Raw genomic sequence first — 23,450 nt, forward strand, 5'->3', positions numbered from 1 at the left:
ACACTGTGGACCTTTAAGAGATGCCACCTTGTGGTAGGTCCTAGGGTAGTGGGAGTGCGCCCTCGCAGGGGACTGTGGGACCGAACCTACCCTGCCTCCTGTGCTTCAGGGCCCAAGGTACACTAGCTTGGACATGCTCTCCCACCATGATGTGCTGCCTTTGCCAGGGGTCCAAACCAATGAGGCCGCCTGATCTCACACTTGAACCTCCAGGATCTGAGCCAAAGTAAACCTTTCTTTACTTAAAAAGTAGCCTGCAGGTATTTCCGTATAGTGACAGAAAGCTAATAATACACAATTGCAAACCAAAAATTGGAATAATCCCTTCACCAAAGGCTGGCAAATAAGTATATGCAAAGGTGCTCAAGTCATTAGGGATGGAAAACTGAAATTTATAACTACAAAGAGCTATCACTACACAAGTGTTGGCAAAGAAGTGGAGCAAATGTAGCAGTCATACATTGCTAGTGGGAATATAAAATGGTACAACCTCTTTGGACAACAGACTTATAGTTTCTCCAAAAGTTTAACAGACATTTACCATAATCCAGCCATTCCATTTTCAAGTATTTACTCAAGAGAAATTAAAAATACACCCATAAAGCCAGAGATTTAGCTCAGTGGCATTGTGCCTGCCTTGCAAGCTCAAGGTCCTGAGTTCAATTCCCGGTGGCAAAAAAAAAAAAAAATACACACACACACACACACACACAAAGATTTGCAGATGAATGTCTGTAGCACTTTTATTTGTAATATCCCACAATCGGAAGTGCCCAAATGTCTATCAGCAGATGTGAATGGCTAAAAAAACTGTTGTATATCCACATACAATGGAATAACTATCCAGGATAGAGACAGGAAAAGGGGTTACCAAGCAGCACGAGTAAATTTGGAGAATGAAGGACGTTTACTGTCTTCATCGTGATGGTGTTTTAAGGGTGCAAACACGTTAGGACTTATCAAATTGTAGTTTAAATATTTGCATGCCCTTTTTATACCTTGATAAAGCTTTTAAAGTACGGTTAGAGGGAAAACATTTCCATATATAAAAGGTAGAATCAGACAGTGGTGCTCAGTTTTGTCAGTCAAGAAGCACCAACCAAGGGAAGGATGCCCGGCTGCCTCGCAAGGGATGCTGAGGCCCGCGAGGGCCAGGGCCACGAGAGCCGCCCCGCAGAGGGTCAAGAAGGGCGGGTGAGGACGCGAGACACCGCAGGGACAAGTGGGCGGGGGCGGGCCTGAGAACCGAGCCAAGCAGATTCCTCGCGCTTCCTCCCAGGAGCTTATCAAGGAGCTAAACGATCCTGGTAGTTTGCTCTTTCTGAACAGATAAGAGCAACTCGAGGGAGAGTTGTATCTGGTGTTTACGTCTGAACTGGGTGGTGTAACTGAGTCATCAGAAACTTCCTCGCCACAGCCGGGATGACACATCGGGAACCCAATCTCAAACCACGGCCTCCTCCTGCTACGCAGGCTTCCGCCCAAAGAGACTCCGCCCGCCAGGCAGGAGACCGGGCTGGCAAGGCCCAGCCCCCAGCGCCGCATTGCAGCGCGCAGCCTCCGCAGGGTCGCTTTACGGCCGACCGAGAGGGCGGATCGTAGGCTTGGGATAGGAGGCCAAAGTGAGGGGCGGGGAAGAGACCTTTTGCGGCAAATCGTAAGTGACGGCGAAGGCGGTGCGCTAGCTGCTGGAGGGCAGAGGAGGCGGGTTTGTGTTTCCCGGGCCGAACCGGAATGGGGGGGCTCGGGGCCTGGGTCCGGGGCGGTGGCTGATGGTCAGCTGCAGCAGCATGGGTAGAGGCGGAGGCCGTGAGCTTCTTCGGGCAGCGGGCGGGTTCGAGGGGCTGGCGGGCTGGAGTACCGGGTCCGGGCGGGGGATCTGACGCGTGCTGCCTCCCCTTCCCGAACTCGCAGCGCGGCCGGTCCCGTCCTCGCCATGAGGCCGCAGCAGGCGCCGGTGTCCGGGAAAGTCTTCATCCAGCGAGACTACAGCAGTGGCACCCGCTGCCAGTTCCAGACCAAGTTCCCCGCGGAGCTGGAGAACCGGGTACGCTCTGGCTTCCGCGCCCGTCCTGGGCCAGGGTGGGAGACCCGAGGGAGGGGTCGGAAGGGTTCGAGCCGACTTCCTGGCCCGCTAGCGGCTCGGGGTCCGGCTAGGAGGCCGGGGCCCAAAATGCCGGAAGAGGGTACGGTCTCTTGTTCAGAGAATAAGACCAACCCCGGGGGAGAATGATCTTGTAGAACTTTTACGATGGCCAGCGTCGGAAATCTGTACCCGACAGTGTTCTAACCCTGCTGACCCCCTCCCCGCTTCGTATTATTGACAGCAGGGACCAGTAACTAATTCCTGAGGCTCCAGGCACCTCACCTAGCAGGTTGTAAACTATGTCCTCCTACTTCTCACGCAAGAGAAAGCAGCATTGTTCTCATGACGGGCATTTGTAGTCACCATGCTAGTCTCATTGCTGAGCTAAAGGGCTCTTTAAGTGTTGTGCCAAGCAGGCAAAGCAGACAGGCCTTCTTGGAAGCTGAAAAACCTAGAACATTACATGTTCCAGGACAGTCAAATATCTCAGGGCAAGGCATTAAACTCCCGGTTATGATCACAGGGAGACACCTGTTTGGCTTGCATATCAAAACTGTCATCAGAATATAGGCGCTTTGGACCATCCTAGCATGCAGAAATGGAAGAATGGGATTTGTTTCCCTTTTCTTCGGGTTTAATTCTCCCCCAAAAAACTGTATCCTGTTGTAAAAGTTTGATGTGTATCTGTGTGTGTGTGTGTGTGTGTGTGTGTGTGTGTGCGCGCATGCATATAACCAGCCAAAGAGCAGTTCTGTTTCCTTTTGAAAGTCAGTTTCTGGTTAGCTGGAAGGGAGTTTTGTAGCTCTTTCCTCTGATAGGAAGGGTGAGGGACTGAGCTAATTAGGCTTGATGTCAGTGTGGGGCTAAAAAATGGACCAAGTGGGTGGTTATTACTGTGTACTAGAGAAATATATAGCAGCCATTGAAAGTCAATTTGTAGGCTGGGGGTGTACCTTAGTGTTAGAGCCTGTGCTAAACCTGAGTTTAATCCCCACCACCAAAAATAAAGTCTGTCAGATTGTATCAAGATGTGTTACTTTACTGATTGCCACCGTTGGAAAATCAACAATGATCATTTATAGTTTGCCTCAGCTTGATTTGTAACCACAGGCAGGTTAGTGACCTAAATGTTTCTTTACCTGCAAATTAAAGATCAAACGTGCCTTTAAAAGATGAAGTATAGATTTACTTGTTTGTGAAATGCCATTTAAATCCTGCATTTTGTGGTCAATAATATTGAGTTAATTTACTTTGACTGTAGGTGAACATTTCAACAGTGGTTTGAGGAGGTAAAAACTGAGCAAGTTGCCAGTTGGCAAGAGCTACTGAATGTTGTTTGTAAAGTAATTTAGCCTCGCGGTTAATGTCTTTTTTATGTGTTCCAACTTACATGAAAAGGATCAAATGTTTTATTTTTAAGCTTCTTATGAAAACTATGACAACACAATTTATGTACTTTGAAATCATAATATAAACTATTCTTTTTCACCACACTTACTTGCATGTTGTAAGATTGTTTTGTTTATAGGTTTGAAAGTCGAACTTCCACCTCATAGTTGAACCAAATAGTGTGTATGCAGAATCAGGCATTAGCCTTTCAGTATGCGTGGTAGGTGGTGCCTTATGTAGTCTAAGTACAGAAGCTGGATGTAGTCACAACACACCACTGATTCTTACAGGAAGTTGATGCTACATTCTGGTGTCTTTTTGCTTTTTTGACTTCATAGATTCCAAAACTGCTTGTGGTGCTGAGTTTATGTGGAATATTATATGTTGCTATTCATTTGTGCTTTTGAGTGTTTTTCTTTAAATGTTTGGTTTCAAATACTAGCTTGAACTTTAAACCACTTGGGAAAGCTTTGGCTTTTTTTCTGTGTTGAGATTAAATTTAAATTAGTTTTAAGTTTTCCTTGCATTGTGGAATGGGAAATTGAAAGGTTTCTTTGTTTTTATCCTAAAAATGTTACTGATTGCACTGCCACTGGGGCTGATTTTCCTTTGGTGAGAAAGGAAAATCAAACCTGGCAACTTAATAGAGAAGGAAACTAATATACAAATGTTTTGTATACTTTAAAGCATTAAAAAATACAATTAGAGAGTATGGACAAGCTCTGTTAACAAGTTTGTTTTATTCACTGCTTGTTAGAAAGTAATTCTTTGATATTTAAGTTTTGTTGCCAAAACAGTTTTTTAAAGGAAACTTTATTCTCACTTTAGCCGGAATGCAGATATCTTAGTCATTCTTGGTCTGAGTAGATGAAACATGAGTAAAGTATAATTGAGGCATTTGTTCCTGTACATACCTTTAAAAATATGTCTCTTCATCTGGTCAGTAGAGGTTACCTCTGATTTGCCACCATGAATTTATGATCATATAAGCTTCCTCACCATGTAGTTAAAAACTAACAATTCTGGGAAAATGAGCCTGGTTCCTTTTTTATTCTGATTGTTAGTGTTTATTGGTCCAAATTTATATTTGGCTCCAACTTGACAAACCTCTAAATTTTGATAATAAGTTTCTGTGTCAGTGTGCAAAGGCCTATGGGAGAACACTGATAGCCATCTTCATAGGGCCTGTTGTGCTCCTGCATTTCGCATACAGTCATATGTCCATTAGTGACAGGCACATGTTCTGAGAAATGCATCATTGGCCAATTTTGCTGTGCACATATAAAGTGTGTAAGGCTCCTTCTGGCAGACTGTTTTAGGGTAAGCCTTTTTTTACAAGTTGAAGGACATTCCTAAATAACAAAAGTGTAGAATAGAATATTATAATATATGACTGAAATGCATAACAAATGTTTAAATCAAAAACAATTTAACAGTAAAAGTCACATTGTCATTAATCCCCCTCAAAATATTACCACCACCACCACCCCCTTTCAAACACACTTATCCCTTCATTCTGGCCACTTTCTGAAGCAGTTCCCGAAGTCCTCTTTTGTGAGTATCTTTACAAGTTATGATAAAAAATGGCAGTGAATGCTACTGCTGAGTGCTATCCATTGAGAAGGTAAAACACAATATGGTGTGACCTCATCCCTAACTCACCAGCTCTGTCACTGTACAACTTCTGGCCCTAAAGTCATAATGACCATAAAAAGTAAAGATTTTGGATCAGTTTCAGGATATTGAGGCAGCCATAATAAGGCAACTAAAGATACAAAAGAGGACTTTTAGAACTGCTTCAGGAAGTGGCAGGAGTGATAGGATAAGTGTGTTTGATGAAAGGGAGTATATTTCAAGGGAAATTAATGGCAGTGTGTCTTTTACTGTGATAAATTGTTTTTTAAATTAAATATTAACTGTTTTTCAGTCGCCCCTCATACGTAAACTAGCTGGGTGTGGTGACACACACCTGTAATCACTACTCAGGAGACTGAGGCTAGAAGAGCACAAGTTTGAAGCCAGCCTGGGCAATTTAGCTAGACCCTGTTTCAAAATAAAATTTTAAAAGGCTGAGGATGTAACTCAATGGAAGGACACCCCTGGGTCTAAGCCCCAGTACCACAGAAAATATTAGTAAATAATATTTTTAAAGAATGTATTTGGCTGGGTGTGGTGGCACACTCCTGCAATCCCAGCACTGGAGATGCTGAGGCAGGAGGATGCTGCAACCAGTCTGGGCTACATAATGAGTTCAAGGACAGTCTGAACTACATAGTGAGACACTCAAAAATAAACATCAACCAGTAACATCAACCAGTAACTAAGAGTTACATGCTGATCTGGACATGATGACATACACCTGTCATCCCAGCACTGTGGGAGATTGAGCCAGGAGGATGGAGAAACTTAGCCTGCGAAGCTTAGCAACTTAGCAATACTCTGTCTCGAAATTAAAATGTTTTTAAAAATGAACTGGGAATGTGTCAGTGTAAAGGCCTTGGGTTCAATCCCTGGCACCACAGAAAAGAGCTGTGTACTCTATAAATTGTACATGCTATACTTCTACACAACAGGCAGCACAGGTTTGTGCACATGGGCATCACCATAAACAGGTGAGGAATGTTTGAGATGCTACTTAGCATGTCACAAGGCAGTAGGAATTTTTCAACTCATTTTAATCTTATGGGACCACTGTTGATGTGTAGTTCGTCATCCAAAATGTTATACAGCACATGACTTGTGTTGTTTTTGGTGGGGGCTGGTATCTGGGATGGAATCCAGGGCCTTTGCACTAAGCCACACCCCTAGTCCTGTTTTGAGACAGTCTCACCAGGTTGTCCAGGTTGGGTCAAATTTGTGATATTCCTGCCTTAGGAGGATCCTGAGATTGTAAGTATGCAGGTATATGCCACCATGCCCAGCTCTGTGTGTGTGTGTGTGTGTGTGTGTGTGTGTGTGTGTGTGTGTGTGTGTATGGTACTAGGGATTGAACTCAGGACCTTTAGTTTGAGAGGCAGGCGTGGTGCCACTGAGCTAAATCCCTGGCCCTTGCAGCTTTTTTTTTTTAATGTTTAATATTTATTTTGAATTTTTTAAATGACATACACTTTAAAAGCTATACCTAAAAAGAAATAGGTACAAACTATGATTTCTAAAATGTATTCATTCAAAATGAACCTCATTAAAATTTTTGGTTTATAAATATAACTTTATAATTAAAGATGTTAAACTTAAATATGTATGTAGAGTGATGGTCAGCTATATAAAGTACTGAAATATATATCCTTTCAAGATTAAAGTACCCTCCTAAGAGCTGATTCAAGTGAAATAAAATTATATCTGTATTTTGCTTTATATTATAGATACATAGTTATAAGCCAAAAATTCAGTCAATACAGAATTAAATAAATATTGAGGGTAATCTAATACAAATTTTAGCCCACTTCTGCTGCTAAGGAAGTATATGTTGTAGAAAATCTGTTCTAATGAAAGTATCTTAATAGAAAGGGAATAAACTAAAACAGATTGTTAGAGATCTTGTTAAATGTTCTTATTTAGGGAATGAGGTTTAATCTTAAGTAAATTGCTTAAGTCATGTACTAGTGGCTTTAAAACCTTGGTAATTTATAGTGACTTCATATGTTGTGAAATGGTTTTCTGAAATTTTGACATTTTTTCAGATAGCCAGTTTTCCTGTTTTAGCTGGCTTGTAAGTGCTTCAAAAGACTAGCCCTCCTAGAATTTTTTGTTCTTGTAGCTCAAAGTCAGTTGTCTTTGGATGTAGCTCAGAGACTTTGCCATAGATGTTCCTTATTTATGTCTACATCCTTACATAAAGAGCCTTCAATGTCTGTGTCATCCATTTCGATTGGTTGGCATAAAAGAATTAAAAGGTTTAGAATTTTCTGTGGATACAAAAATGGCAATAAGAGATTCTTTGTGTTTAATTCTTCAGCTGCCTAATTGTGCTAAGTAGTAATGGATTTTCCTGTGAATTAATTTGTAAAATGTGGTTGAACAAGGTGATTGTTAGCCATCTCAAGCACTTCTTGAGTTTCCAAATACTGCTTAATGCCTTCTGAATTTGAAGTTGTCAAAGTAATAGTTGTAGAATTTTGATTCTCAAAAGATGTGTGAAAACCACCTCGACCTAAATCTTGGTTGACTGATGATTTCAAGGTAGACTGTGGGTTGGTTGGCTGGTTGGGTGGTTAGTTTTTTGGTGTCTTGTTTAATTAGATTGAGTTAATACCTTATTTTGTATACTTCCTGTTTTGAGAAATGATGGGTTCACCATGGCATATGAGTCAAGTAGTTCTTCGTGTTCGGGGAGCGCATCTCCCTTACTTGTTACTTGTATTTTTCTTTGCTTCATTTGGTGTAAATGATTTTTTGACTTGGCTTTTACACATACTTCTTTCTCATCTTCCGGTTTTTTCTTCTGAAATTTTTTTGGGGGTGGGGTCTTTTCCCTGACAGCCTCCAGGCAAAGAAAATATTGTTGAAATTGACTTTGTTTTAAATAATGAATACCTCCTCTGATGTCAAGAGAATCAGAAGTAAAATGGTCATTCTAAGCACTTTTCAAGTCTTTCTCCGTCATGTAGAGGAAGCCCTGTGCTCTGTACGAGTGAAGGATTTATATACCTCTGAAGGACACAGTGCTGATTCCAGCTGTGATATAGAACTTTCAAGGTCGGTTGGTTACCCAGTCTTTCTGGCTTCAGTTTTCTCAGGAGAAAACTGGGATTAAAGTGCACAAACCTCTGTACCTAACCCACAGGGTATGGAACTTTGAGTGCACCTTCCTACTTAGCAGGTTTATGATCCCTAAATGCTGCTTAACATCATTCAATGAAATGAGGTCAAGTGAGATGAGGGAAAGGCTCCTTGACTTTGGTGTTTTTTTTTAAAACTGGTCTGTGATTTGCCTCCATCCTGTAAAGCTTTGTAATCTCAGAATAACTGCAGGATTAGGATTCTAGTATGAACAGTAATTCTAATTTGAAAGAAAGTGATCCTGGTTTGGATTCCAAGTTTTGAACCACAGATAAAGAAAGGTAATTAATTCATCATAACATTGTTGGCAAATCAGATGTGATTAAAGTCAGTTAGGCTACTGATGTATCAATGGATGAACTAAAGGTATTAATTTAGGAATAACTAGGTGAATATAATGATTTGCCATTAATATTTGCCCACTGAGTCCTTCTAAGTCTGATTGTCCGGGGAGGAGAACTGTGACCTAGGTTCCCAGGGGACCTCTGTGGATACCATACATTCAGTTCAGAGTAGTGAAGGGTGCTGCCTTGCTCTCAGCGGGGTCCTTTCGGCGTACCCCGCTCTGATCAGGGGCTTATCACACTCTAGAGTTGACACGGCTCCTTTGGAGAAAGAACAATACCGGCTTGAAAGTTGCATTAAACTTTCTTATGCCACTGGTTCACTAAGTCCCATAGTTTTTCACTTGAGGACGAAACAATTACAGCTGCTTCTGACTCAAAGAAATTTTGATAGTTTAAGGCAATGGTGGTGAACTACACACATGTTATTTATTTTTCTTTTAAAACAAAAGGTGTTACTGTATGAATTGTTTTTTCTAAACTGAAACCTCTGTATTCAGGTTTAATTGCAGTGTTGGCACTTCGATACGTAAGTGGGTTTTGGTTGTGGTTTGGACATTCACCTCTAAAAGGTTTGCTGTCACTGGTTTAAGAGATCATGACTTTTATATTTTCAAAATTTATGTTCTTGGGAATATTTTGTCCTGTATTGTATATTGAGGGTTTTTTAAAATGAATCTATTTCTACTTAAAAACTTCATTAAAAAGATAATTCACTGGCCAAGGATTTACCTCAGTGGCACTGCACCTACCTAGCAAGCAGAAGGTCTTGAGTTCATTTCTCAGTACAGGGGGAAAAAAAAGATAATTCATGCCAGGTGTGGTGGCACATGCCTGTAATCCCAGCACTTGGGAGGTTGAGGCAGAAGGATTACCTTAACTACATAACAAGACCCTGTCTCAAAAAAAAAAGATAATTAATAAATAGTATTTTAGGAGTAAGAGACATTATGCAAAAGAAAGGCTAGAGTGAGGAGGACAGGTGAATCATGATTTGTTAGAGTGTTAGATGAAATACCCTTCTAATGGCCTTAAAATCCTGGGATAAAGTATTGAGATTTGAAATGTGCAAAACACTATTAGAATAAGAAAGACACTGGAAGAAAGTGAAAAAAAATGAATGACAGTACTGTTGTCTGCCACTTAATGATGGGAACACAGTCTCAGATCTGTGGTTGGCAACTTATGTATGAACATCCTAGAGTGCACCTACACAAACGGAGGGCTGCCACAGCACTAGCAGTGTAATATGGACCACCCATATATGTGTGTCTGTCATTTACTGAAACATCACTATGTGATATTAACTGTATTAGTGTAATGTCAGATAATAGTGTAACTGAATGAGAGGAATGATTGATGTGAAGAGCTTTCTGTTAAATGGAGATTTTATGTTCTTCAATAGCATGAGCTGTTATAGCACAAAATGGTTATTATAAAAGAGATAGGAAGCCAAGCATAGTGATATATGCCTGTAATCCTAGCATTCTGGGAGGCTGAGGTTGGAGGTTAGAAAGTTTGAGCCCTACCTGGGGAACTTAGCAACATTGTCTCAGAATTTAAAGATGAAAAGGGCTGGGGTTGTATAATTCAGTGTAGTAGTCCTGGGTTCAAGCCCTGGTACCACCAAAAGAGAAAGAGAAAGATGGGAGACTGGGCCTACAGAATAGAGAACTTGCAACTTTATCATTACTGTACTGGAAATATCCTTCCTTTCCTTTTTTGCCTAGGTACTGCATTTAAGATTACCTACTGACCCCAGATAAAGAGAACCTCTTTGTGCCCCTCTATACTTACATATACTTCTATGATAGTGCCCAGTTTGTCTGTTTACCTGTCTCTCTGCTTACATAACTGAACTCTAGAGCTATGAAGCAGGGTTTTATTCATCTTTCAGTTACCCTGCCTCAAACCTCTAAAAGAAGTTCTTAAATGCCAGTATACATACAGGAAAAAAGGAATCAATTATAGAATTTACTTGAGAATCAGTATAAGAAATTACAGAGCGCCATATTGAACTTTGGAGATTTCTAGAGTAAGAGGAATAAAATTTTAAAAGTCCCAAGCAAGTTGGGTGTGATGGCACTTGCCTGTAGTCTCAGCACTTGGGAGGCTGAGGCAGGATGATCGCTGCAAGTTCATGGCCAGCCTGGGTTTACATAATGAGTTGAAGACCAATCTGGACTACATAGCAAGACCATGTCTCAAAAAGAAAAAAATCCCAAGCAGTCTCAGTAACTTAGATCCAGATTTAATCACCTAAAAAATTACTTTGTTTTGCCAACTTTTAGATTAAAGGTGAGTGATAGCAAGCATTAATGAATTGCCCAAGTGTTTCCCAAAAGGTACTTTAAAATTCTTTTCTTTCCTACAGATTGATAGGCAGCAGTTTGAAGAAACTGTGCGAACTCTAAATAACCTTTATGCAGAAGCAGAGAAGCTTGGGGGCCAGTCCTATCTTGAAGGCTGTTTGGCTTGTTTAACAGCGTACACCATCTTCTTATGCATGGAAACCCATTATGAGAAGGTAAAGAAGGCCATGTCTGTTTTCACAAAATCTCTTATAAAAAAGATGAATTTATTATGCATGTGTGTTTACATGGTAATGACTGCCATAATCTATAGGGGCATTTATAATAATAATTCCAATTTTGTCATTGTTCCTCTGGCCAGGGCAATTCGGAATGATTCCTGAATGTTTCAGAAACAGGTCAAAATTAGTATGTCCCTACACTTTGGCTGAATGTAGAAAATCTCTATATTTTCATTCTGTCCAGCTCTTGAGAATTCTTTTATGTCCTTTTCCCAAATTTCTGTCTTCAGTCCTATCCTCACACACCTCAGTTGTCTTCTCTTTCCAGCTGCCTACTAAATCCACAGTGGCTGGCTTCTTAATTTAAGATTCCCAGAATTCAAACCTCCCACCTCCCCAATTTTGTCCACTAGCACCCCTGTCTTGTCAGTGCCTTCTTTAGATGTGAGGGATGAAGAGGGCAGGTGTAATCAGACATCAAACACTGAAGTACCGTGCATTTTCCCATGCATTAATTTTTCATGATTTCCTCTGCCGCTGTCCTTATCTGTGCCCTTACTATCTCTCTCCTAGACTATTGAAATTTGTTTCCTGGCTCCTTTCATTTCTCCCCTTTTTTTGCATTTCCATCCTGTGTGTTGGTATTCATAAAACATAACCTTCCTTCACCTTCTCAGGAAGTCAGAGCTTCCTGTCTCCTGGTACTGTTCTGGGCTCAGGTTCAGCTTGCCTTTCCAGCTCTTGTCTCCTACTTTTCCTTCACGAGTCACCAAAGATACCCTCCATGGTGTTCTTCCACCTAAAATGACATTCCTTCCATATTCAAATACCACTACTCCCTTATTTCCCACGCCCATTTACCTTCTTAACACTTCTGCCCAGAATCCTTTCCTCTGTATCTCACAACATGTTGATTTATATCTATTTTCTGGCACTCTACTTTAAAATATAGCAGTTTATGCTCTTATGTGACCTTCATCTGCATATTGTTCATGGGACCTGGACAGTGCCATAGCCATTTTTCTATCCCCTTTAATGGCTTAGACCATGCTTTGAGTGGTACGTTTTGTGCTCATTGAAATGCACATTACGTAAATGACTTTAATCTTCACAGTGAACCCCAAATATATCTTAAAGTTCTGACAGTGTTTAGAATATGAAACCCTGTAAGAGTCTTTCTGTTACACCCCACCTGATAGAAGAACCCTGTGATTGTTTTGCACTCAGTGTGGTGGAGAGCAGATACAGTTACAGCTACAATACTTTGAGCCTTTGGCTGCAAATGTTGCTGTGTTCTTTTTTTTTCCCCCAATAGTAAAGCTCTTCGTGATTTTTTATAGTCTTCACTACCATCCTGATATGAACTCTCTAGTCTTAACTATAATTCTGTCATATGTAAAAAGGTTTATTTAAATAACTAAGTTAGTTGTAGTTTATATACTTTGTATCACATACTCTGCTAACTTATTCTAGTTTAACTTTCAAAATCAGAATAAAATCAAGGATTAGTATCCACTTTCAATTTATGTTTAGTCTTACTATCTCTTCAGCAGGTATTTGGTGAGTGAAGAGTCAGAGGATTCATTCATTTGATAAATATTTATTGAAATCTTGCTACGTACTAAGCAGGGTGCCAGGAATATAACTGAACAGAGCAGTCGTGATTGCTGACCTTGTGAGTTTATAATTTCATGGTAACAAATTGATATTAACAAAAAAGTAAAACCATCAAAACTATAAATTATGATAAGTGGCTAATAGGAAGCAGTGGCCTGTGATAGGAAATAGTAGGAAGGACCTAATTTAGATTGTACAATCAGGAGAGGCCTCTGAGGTGATGGCATTTAAGCTGCTGTGTGAAGGATGAAAAGCCTTGTCCTATTCAAACAGAGAGATGAATTATGCAGAGGCCCAGAGAGCTTAATAGTGCCAGGAACCAAGAGAGACAGTGTGGCAAGAGAAGAGAGAATGCTGGAGATGCTATGGAGAGCAGCATACAAGAATTCGTAGTCCTTGGAAAGAAATGTGGATTTTATTTTTATTGCAGCAGGAACCTTACTCAAATGTTTAAAGCAGGAGAATGATATACCACATTTTCATTCTAAAGAGATCTTTCTGCACTGTGGAAAAAGGCTAAGAGTGGAAGTAGGGAAACAACTTAAGAAACTCCTCAGAAGTCCAGGAAAAAAGATGATAATAGCTTGGACTAGGGACAGAGTAGTGTGGGTGGAAGTAAAGGACATCAAAGGATATGTTGACAGTAGTACTGTACCAGGACTCAAGGAGCTAAAGATAGGAGAAGAGGAGAGGCCAAATTCATCTGCGTTAAAACATGATCATCCAGGGTGGTCATTTAAAGAAGTGTATGACACTGCCAGTTACCATTTTATCTATGTATATTTGCTAACCACGAAAGAGATATGTCTTACTGATGTAAGTTGTAAAAAAAATGAGTGATTGGGTGCCAGCCAATTCATACGAGTTACAGCATTACTTAGACACATTCATCTCTGAGTTCTCTCAACTGTAAAGTGGATCTTAGAGTTAACGTATTGTCTTGCGTATGGTAAATGCTAATAAATATTTTTTTCATAGTGTTTGAAATGATATTAGTATCTTTGTAAGTTTTAATCAGATATTTGTGAACTCACATTTATTTTTATTTGCTGTATAAGTAATCTTAGCCATGTGCTGGTTTATGTGGGCCCTAAAATACTTAAGAGCTCTCTGGTGTGGTGGCTCATGCTTGTAATCCTAGCACTTGGGAGGCTAAAGCAAAAAGCTCATGAGTTTGGGCTTCATAGCAAGTTCAAGGCCAGGGGGACTACATAGTAAGACACTGCCTCGAAAACAACAAAAAAAGCATTTAACAGCTCTGTTAAGATTCTTTTGATTATATATCTTAGAAGGTAATTCTTGGTATCAAATAGTGTGAAAATTGGTTCATCCGAGTATGTGTTTTAATTAGAGTGAAGGACAGTATATAAAGTACAAATTTATAGGGCTTATCAAGGTCTCTGTTTTTATAGAGCAAGTATTATAAAGCAAATAAAGACCAAATAAAATTAATCAAGACTTAAGGCATGGCCATATTTTTTTAAATAGATGATTTTTTTAAGAAATTGGATGTGAATAACTAGATCATACAAAGTTAATAACTGGGATAATTAAGATATACCTATACTTTTAAAAGAAAACTTTTAAAATATTTATTTGTATTTTTATAAGACAATAAAACATACAAGAACAGTTACCTCTCTCTTCTCTAGTTGGTGTCCTCAGAATTTCTGTGTTATTATTTATTTCTTAATGAAAGGACAGGGTTGAGTCATTTAGTTTCTATTATTTTAAACACTAAAACTCCTAGTTTACAAACAGTAAGCCAAATATGCTTAGAGTTTGTCACGTATGTTAAATTTTTGAAATTATAAATAGGCCTTTTAAAACTCGCTAGAACAATCATGTATTTTATTTCTTATAATATGCTATTTATTGATTTAAGATGAAAATAAAGACCTCAGTGTTATTTCTCTGTTGTTATTAGAGAACAAATGAGCTTGTAGAAGATTCTCCCCTCACTGTCTTCCTTGTTTATCAACTAGAAAGCATTTCTTCTGCCTGTGTGCTATAATCTGCAAAACAAAGAGTTAGGAGACATTTGAATATTTTCTAAAAATACCAACGTTCTGATTTTCTCACTGAACCTCGCTCAGGCTATTTTCCTCGAAGGTCTAATAGACTGTCTCTAGTTTAATAGTCTCAAGGAAAGCAGTAGTCTTTTCAGTGGTTCAGTTGTGTTTCATTTTGTAAATATACAAATTGAAGTTGTATTGAGGGTTGGAGGAAAAGATAATTTTGTTAATATTATGGGAATTTTCTTACATTGATTTACCAATAATAATAAAGTGTGAATAGAATGTCAACATAAGGTTTCATGGGGTGAGAAGGGTGCTGTGTGCTCTAGGGAATTACAGCAGTTCACTTACATTAATGGTTTTCACTTGCTAAAGAGATTAAGAGTTAAATGTACCTTGTTTGGGACAGTGTTGCCTTCACCAAAGTAGTAAAGAGGATTTGGAGCTTATACAAAAATAAAACCAATAGCTTTTCTTTCTGAACTGATACCCAAGTGCACATGAATATTACTACAGTTTAATAAAAACCTCATCCAACAAAGTTAATCAAAGAGAGGAATGCTATTTCCTTGCTAGTAATCTGTACCCAAGGAGAGGAGGAAAGCTGTTCTGAAGGAATCTTTTCTTCAAAACCAGCCGTGCAAGCATGTTTCCGAGTGTCCCTTCCAGTATTAATGGGCTGGGGTGAAGGGAGAATGAGTCTCCAGTTTCTGATTCTGACAGGTGAGCTGAGAAGGAAATTGGAGGGAAGATTGAGAGTCCTGTACTGGACACCTTTATGGACTACTTCCTTCTTTTCATTATTTTAGAATGATTGACAAGCTCTGATAGAAAGATAGTGCCTACAGGATTATTTTTTCTTTTCCTTTTTTCCTCATAATGACCAAGTGTAGTTCAAATTCTTTTGAGAACTGAATATAGGAGAATGATATATGCATTGCTTCAGGTAATTAGCTAGGAAAAAAAACTTTAGTAATTAATAGTAGTTTTACTAAATAAGAAAGAATACAAATTGCACTCTCAATAATATCTTCCCTTTTTAAAAAGAACAAAACATGACTTGTATTATCCCCAAATTTGTAACCTGAATAAACTATTTTTCTTCCTTAAAAAATTCTTTATACAAACCATGTAGTTTTAAATTCTAAATCAACTTATACTAAAATATCTAAATTGTAACATCCACTTCCAGCTTTATTTTTATAGTTCTTTTTTTTCCCCTTATGTTGCAATCACATTTGTGATTTTATCATTTGCTGATAGTGTGAATTTAAGGAAATATATAGTAATTTAAACAACTGGATCAAAGCCTCTTTGAACATTAGAGCCAAAAAAAGGTTATGGTGACTCTGAGCCTGAAATAAAACATGTAACTCTTTGATTTTAGATAAAGCTAGTAAGATTTATTTTCTTGCTTATCTGTCTCACAATTGCCCTTGTTAAAGCTGGAGATTTGGCTATTTCCAGAAGTTCCTTTTTATCCTCTCTGGTTTTTCTCTGCATTTGCTTTGACTTTTACAATCTTAACACTAAACTTATAAATTGAAGTTCCTGTCTAGAAAACAAGCCAACTACAGAATAGCACTGCACGTAAACATGGAAATGATGCAAACCACTTGTGGTGATCAGAAACTCCAAGACAGCTTATATGTCCAAGGCTTTACAAAGAAATAAGAAAAAAAAAAATTGAAGAGACATCTTTTAAATAAAAAGAATAAGTGGGGGGAAAAAAGAAATAAGGTTTCTACTTTTAAAATGACTGGTGCCCTTTTGTTACAGGTCAACTTTGTATCATTACTTTAAATGAATGAAAATGTAAAAAGGAGATAAGTAGTAGATCTTAAATGTTACAAGAAAAGGCCAGGAAGTATCCTTGCTGTTAGAAAAGCCACACTAACACTTCTTGAGTAGTCAAAGAAAAGTGTTACTATCCACTGTGTGCCTAACCATGTATCTCTCTGTATCCAGGACGGAGGAGGCTGGGAGGTAAGGGAAGCGGGGTGGCTCTCATCTTGCTTTTGTATACATACACATTTACACTGCATTGAAGACACTTGGACTTGAACCTGTCATACTGTCCTGTGTGCAACCAATAGTGAGCTAGACAATCAGAGCTCTAGTCTGCCTTATAAATATTTGTGACTTGCCTTAAAATCTAATTCCACTCCCTGAATATTATGAGATCTAGTTGACACTTCAAGGAAAATCTAATCAAACATTTAAAAAGCTGTGGGTTTTTTTCTGCCAGGTTCTGAAGAAAGTTTCCAAATATATTCAAGAACAGAATGAGAAGATATATGCTCCCCAAGGCCTCCTCTTAACAGACCCCATTGAGAGAGGACTTCGAGTTGTATCTTTTTAGTCTAGATCATATGTTCTAATTGCTTATTTTTATTAAAAAAAAAATTTGGTACTATTTGGCATTGGCTAGAGAGACTTTAACTCCCATCTCGTGTGTTTGGCTTGGGAGGTCTCTGTGTGAATTTTATGCCTACCATAAGGGTCAGTCTCTGGTTCTTTTTTCTTTAAAGCCTGTCTCTCTGTCCTTTGCATTGTGCAAGATCTCTGGCTTCTTTAGTATTCTGGTGACCATCTTTCTTGGTGTTTGGAGGGCATCTTGCAGTAATGATGGGGGTTGTGTGAGAAATGCATCTCAGCTGCAGAAGCTCTGAGCTTAAAGCGCCTTTGAAATGTATATACTCATAATGGTCATCCAAATGAATTGCAGTTGCATGGGTTCACCTACTAGTTAAAATCAGTTACAGCTGCCAGATGTATAATTTCATTACCTTTGACATACTGTGCATGTTTTTAGAGGTAGTAGGCTCTGAAAGTATTCAATTTAGTAAATAAAACTATAAAAAAAACTAATTTAGCTTGGTAACTGAAGTAATGGGTAAATTTTGTTTTTAATGTAGGCTGCATAATCCTTGGCCTTCCAGCTGATAGTAATTTTAGCAGTTTTATCATTTCCTCTGCAGCAAATGATTTTTAAACTTTTAGGGGTCATGAACCCTCTCCCAAGAAAAAGTTTGCATGTCATTTCAGCATTTTTGGACCCCTGAATTCATTACCTCCATGTATTTTTAATTAAGAACTCCCTAGTCCTGCTCATAAAGCATTCTTTTCAGATTATTCTTTTTTAATCAACATTTGGGAAGGAACTACATGTGAAATATTACAAGTAATTATATTTATTAAAATATTCAGCAAAGTAGAGAAAGCACAATTAACTTAAGTAGGAAGAAGTTTTAATTTTTAAAAAGCAAAATCTGGTCAGGCTGGGGATTTAGCTCAGTGGTACCGCCGCCTGCCTCACAAGTGCAAGGTCCTGAGTTCAATCCCTGGTACAAAAAAAGAAAGACACCAAAAAGCAAAGTCTGTACAGAACATCATCTTGCTGTAGTCTTCTTTCTATGTTATGTTCCATACTGTATTTCCTTAACGACCATGCTGTTTAGATTGAAATTACCATTTATGAAGACAGAGGTATGAGCAGTGGAAGATAAACCATCAGTTTAAAGGTAAGTATGAAATTATATGGCTTATATGCAGCTTTTGGAAATATGAAGTATATAGATAGCATGATTCTTCTTCCCTGTGTGGTAAAATCATTAAATCATGCAGCTAAGTAGGGTTATATTTGTTGAATTACCTTAAGCTAATCACTGCATTACCTTAATATCTAAAATGTGTATATAACCCAAGTTCTATCCAGCAGTCAATTTAAGTCTCATTTTCCCGCTATTATACCGTACTTAAGTGGCTTCAGAATGCTGTAGAAGAAACTTTACCTAATGGGTAGAACCAAAAATTTCATTCTTTTGTTTAGAATGTCAATGTTTGTGTATATCCAGATAAACTCCTTTAATGAGTAAGAAACAAATTAGATAATACTTCTGAGAATCTGTAGGTAGAATCATGTTGAATTCCTAAGTGTATTTGTACAGGCTTCTAAGGGACAGAAAATGGTACTTAAACATTTCTGCCGATTTCATGCTCTTAATATATATGCTCTAATTTTCTTGGCTTGCAGATGGCTATTGCTAAATAAAAAGCAGCACAGGCACAGAATGCACCAAATCACATGTATTCCTCTCTAGGGCAGCAGTAAATAACAGTTACTATTTTAGGAGCACCTACAATGGGGCGGGTATTGTACTAATGGTACTTCTTAATCTCACAAGAACCCTGCAAAGTATTTTCCCTATTTTACAGATGAGCAAACTGAAGTACAAATAGATTGTCAAGGTCATACAGTTAACAAGTATTGGAATATGAACCGAAGTCTGATTAACCACACAAGGCTTCTTTTTACACCATATTTCCTCTGCAGCAGCAGGAATGTAGTTTATCAGAGTATTCTCAGGATTTATCCTCTTCTTTTCTCTTTCCCTAGCTTTTTCCAAAGTACATTTTTTTCTGCTCCTGTTCCATTTATCAAATCTAACAAATCATCCAGCATTCCAAAACTGCCTTTTTCGAGCACCAGTGTGTCACCTGAGTTCTTGAAAGCCTGAGATCTAAATAATGACATCCTTGCCATATGTTTTATTTCTTTAAGAAGGCTTTGTTTTGAAACACATAGTGTTACTTGTCCATACACTTCCTCATGTACAATTTCCAAGTAGATATTTCTCAGACAAGCAACCAGGAACTTCTGTGTGGTTTCTGTTACATGCCACTGGAGTAAGTTTGTTTTATCAATTGCAGCTGCATTGCCTTGGCACAGCCCATTTGTCATGACTCATTTTGCAGCTATTACTGCTTAATAGGATGTTTTTCTGAGGTGGTGTGGGGTTTTGAGCAATTACACACCAGAGATTAATCTATCAATAGTCAAACAACTGGGAAATTTTGAAATGGGAAAGATTTACATTAGGAACTTCTGGATAGTTTCATGAATGCAAATATTTTTGTTCAACACAATTTAGTTTTAGAGCTATGTGTTTCTTAGTTCCAGGATCCAGTGTGGGCTGAAATTTTGGGGGTAAAGAGGAGTGTAAGAATAATTAATTCAATTTTGCCACTTTTCTTAACTCTGTAAAGTGTCTGCAGGTTGAAATAGTATATGGAGATTAAATTAAGGACTTAACAAAATAATAAATTTAATTATGGGGTTGGCCATTATTTTTGTTTAGTCTTGTTTCTCCTTGTGGTGGTAGAGGTTGAATCCAGACAGGGCTTGTGCATGCTAGGCAAGCACTATACCACTGAGCTATACCCCCAGCATATGGCCTTTATTTTTATTTTTTTATTTTTTTTGGTACCAGGGATCAAACTTGGGTCCTTGCGCTTGCGCAGCAGGTGGCAGAACCACTGAGCTAAATCCCCGGCCCTGGCCTTTATTTTTAAAAGGAGCTTCAGATAAAAAATAGTTTGCTCCTTTTAATTTTTAATATCACATAGATTTTTTTTGTTATTAGATGCACTGATGTTTTATTCTGTGGGTTGAGACTTAATATAAAAATGAAATACATTATTCTATCACAATAAATAAGTGAGTGATAATAAAAATACAGTGGTACATCAGTTCATGAACTTAATTCGTTTCACAATTCTGGTTGCAAAACAAACTAGATGAGAATCAAATCAAAGTCAATAGTTAGGTTTAGTGTTGCCCTTATGAGGAAATTTGATTTGGTTCTCATCCAGTTTGGTTATGACCAGAATCTTGGAAAGAATTAAATTTGTGAGCCAAGGACCACTGTATCTAACATTTTTGGCACTCAAGTACCGGCACTATTTTTAATCTCTAATTTTATCATCATAGCAACTCTACAAGTTTGCTATCTCTGTTTTTCAGGTGACAAAACTGCAGCATAGAGAATTTAATCCTTGTCCATTAAACAGCTAGTAGGTAGCAGCCAAGGCAGCCCACCCAGTGGACGCTTGACTCTGTGCTCTGCCACCTTTCATGATATGACATCTAAATTTATAGGATGTGATTTCCAAAATGTTGAGCTGCATAGTAGTTTAGACATACTCAAGTCAGTTGTTAGGTAGACCCATGGGTTAATAGAATATAACCTACAACCTATTATAAACCTATCATAAGCTCATATCAGTTGATGTAAGAAAGATTTCAGAGGTTGTTTTCTGCATCGCTTTCTAAAACTTTTTCTTTTCCCTCTAATTGTAGATCCCACCTCCCACTGGGACCCTCATCTGTCCACTGACTGATCACAGAGTGTCCCTACCTCCTCTCCAGAGCATCATTCCTTTGTATCTGCTGCCAGAGCCATGGTGCCATTTACTCCAAGGACTAACTTTCTAAAATTCCATGCCTGAAGTGACCTCTAGTCACTCAGCACCCACTTTGTGTCTCCAAATTGTATAGGACTCTGTAATCTTTTGATTAGTTTCTGAGAAAACACAATGAAGCATTTCATTTTTTAAATTCAAAGCCATTTAGTAAAATATGCAGTTGGTCAGCCAATGCAGTTTTGTTTCTTACCTGTACCAGTACCAATTTATTCCCCGAGCCAGTTCCCAGGGTGGCTTTTGACTTCAATAAGTCCTGTCTTAGGCAGTGTTTGGTCTTACTCCCCTAAGTTGATAAAAGGCTTTGTTCCAGATGGGGGTATGTATATCTGTGGTTTTGCTAGTACAGCTCCCAGATTTCAAAGAACTACACATTTTGCTATGATTCAAATCCTGAGATTGATTCAAACTGAAGCTCATTGAAGAAAATAATGTATAATGTGATTTGTCTCATTATAGCAACTATTCCTAATTAAAGCAGTATTTAATGCAGTTTTCAGTTAATTTCTTTGGAGACTTTTATATTATTGCAATACTTTGAATGTTGGGAAGATGTGGTCTGTGTTGCTTATTCATTACACAAATAAGTAAGCACAATAAAGTGGATGCTAAACCATCAAACACATAAATGTCTTTGCTGTGTTCCTGAGTGTGTAATAAGCAAGTGTATTACATATTGTAACTATAGTTTTGTTATAACTTATGAGAGAAATTTGATAGGAATGATACTGTATATTGCTAATTTTTAACCCTACTGGCAAACATGATTCATAGACTCATTTACAGTATTCAGTGCACAGAAATCTTATGATTGGTTAAGTGAAGTGACTTCCAAGTTAAACCCCCAAGTCTGAGTCTATATTTCTAGCTCCTCTTTTGTCTGTATGATCTTAGTATTGGGCTTCTGATGCCCTTCATTCTTTGGGGGGTTTAAGAGCACTGTATATGAGAAAGTTAAGAAATATATTAGGAAAGAATGAAGCAGTTAAAAGTTTTATTTTCAGAGATATTGTAGGTGCTAATACTAGATTTAATTTCTTTTCTGGATCTGGTGGTTATTCAGTAAATCTCATAGGTCTGTGTAATATTTTAATTGTATAAAACTCCTTTATTACTTTTAGCCTGTAATAGCGTGTCTGCCTTTTAAACCTGTTGCAATAACTTTGCTAAAATATTAACACATTAGTAAAACTTTTCTTAAATAAACTGTCTCTGTGTCATATTTGATGTGATTTAGTAAAATGATAAGTGATATGGCATTAAATTTGGCAGATAGACAGTACTCAGATCACTGGTCCAATGTAAATTCATAGTTTTGAACAAATATCTTACATTTATATAGTAGCTCACACCTTTCAGTTGTTTACATGCATTATCTAAGCAAATACGGTATCATGAATAAAAATCAAGAAATAGCCGGGGATTTAGCTCAGTGGTTACACCGCCTGCCTCGCAAGCATAGAGACCCGAGTTCGATCCCCGGTACAAAAAAAAAAAAAAAGAAACTGTGCTGGCAGACACCTATAATCCCAGAATTTGGGAGCCTAAGACAGGAGGATTGCTGCAAATTGAGGCCAGCCTGGACTACATAGTGACTTCAAGGCCAGCCCAAAATACATAGTGAGACCCTGTCTCAACAACAGCAATAGTGCCTACTAGTGAAAAAAATGTTCATAAAGAGATTGCAATGTTTCATTAGGAAAAATGTATCAGTTTTTATTACTATCTTGGATCATTTGATGACTCTTTTTTTTTAGATGAGGTAGATTTGGACAGTTTATAAGCTACAGTCTTTCTTTTATGAGCTTATTTTCCTACATAAAATTTTCAGCATATCTTTCCTAAAGAATGAAATGAATAGTAAATAGTATATGTAGCCATATATTCTCCAGTACTCAAAACCTGGAAATATGTAAAGGATAGTAAACATCTGATTTGCTCTGAATTGTTAGAAATGCTGAAGTGTAGGTTCTGGACTGCCTGACTTCTGGGAGTTCAGCAGTACATCGAGTTCCATCCACAGTGAATATACACAATGACACGAGCCGTAAAGACTGGCTTTTCTGGGTTGTGTCCTAAGCGCTTCCATATACCTGAGCTGGTACAGACACGGCGCTCTGAACATCTGTATAAAGCCATCAAGCCTTAGAGGGACTGAATGCTGACAGATTTCTAAGCCCAAGTTTTGCAAAATGAAATAATTTATAGGTACTATCAAAGATTTTTAATTAAACATCATTGTCAAGTTAGAACAAGTTTACACAATTTTCTGAGTTTGGGGTTTTTGGGGGTTATTTTATTTTTTGTTTTTTCACTTAAGAGATGAGCCTGTGTTGTCCAGGCTGGCCCCAAACTCCTGCATTCAAGTTTCCCACGTAGCTGGTACTACAGGGATGCCCCACAGCACTTGGCTCTTTTAT

At 38.3% G+C, this 23,450-nt stretch overlaps 1 protein-coding gene and 1 pseudogene across 4 annotated transcripts; one reads left to right on the plus strand and one right to left on the minus strand.

The window, feature by feature from the left end:
- The first annotated feature begins 1,429 nt into the window (after nucleotides 1–1,429).
- On the plus strand, nucleotides 1,430–22,236 carry Golga7 (golgin A7). 4 transcript variants are annotated; one of them, XM_087217373.1, is made up of 6 exons: nucleotides 1,430–1,657; nucleotides 1,915–2,047; nucleotides 10,973–11,125; nucleotides 17,015–17,116; nucleotides 18,228–18,290; nucleotides 20,909–22,236. In XM_087217373.1, the coding sequence occupies exons 2-5, from the start codon at nucleotides 1,937–1,939 to the stop codon at nucleotides 18,273–18,275; spliced, it is 414 nt and encodes a 137-aa protein (XP_087073499.1). In that variant the 5' UTR covers nucleotides 1,430–1,657; nucleotides 1,915–1,936; the 3' UTR covers nucleotides 18,276–18,290; nucleotides 20,909–22,236. The 4 variants fall into 4 exon arrangements, with proteins under 4 accessions (XP_087073499.1, XP_004855365.1, XP_004855366.1 ...); XM_004855308.4 differs by having other exon boundaries at nucleotides 1,651–1,708; XM_004855309.4 differs by lacking the exon at nucleotides 1,430–1,657 and adding an exon at nucleotides 1,685–1,794.
- On the minus strand, nucleotides 7,002–7,850 carry LOC110344051 (THAP domain-containing protein 5 pseudogene; annotated as a pseudogene).
- Nucleotides 22,237–23,450: the final 1,214 nt, after the last annotated feature.

The sequence above is a fragment of the Heterocephalus glaber genome, unplaced genomic scaffold (genome assembly GCF_053883595.1).
Source record: "Heterocephalus glaber isolate CG9 unplaced genomic scaffold, H.glaber_assembly_v1.0 deba00001461, whole genome shotgun sequence".
In the NCBI taxonomy this organism is placed as follows: Eukaryota; Metazoa; Chordata; class Mammalia; order Rodentia; family Bathyergidae; genus Heterocephalus; species Heterocephalus glaber.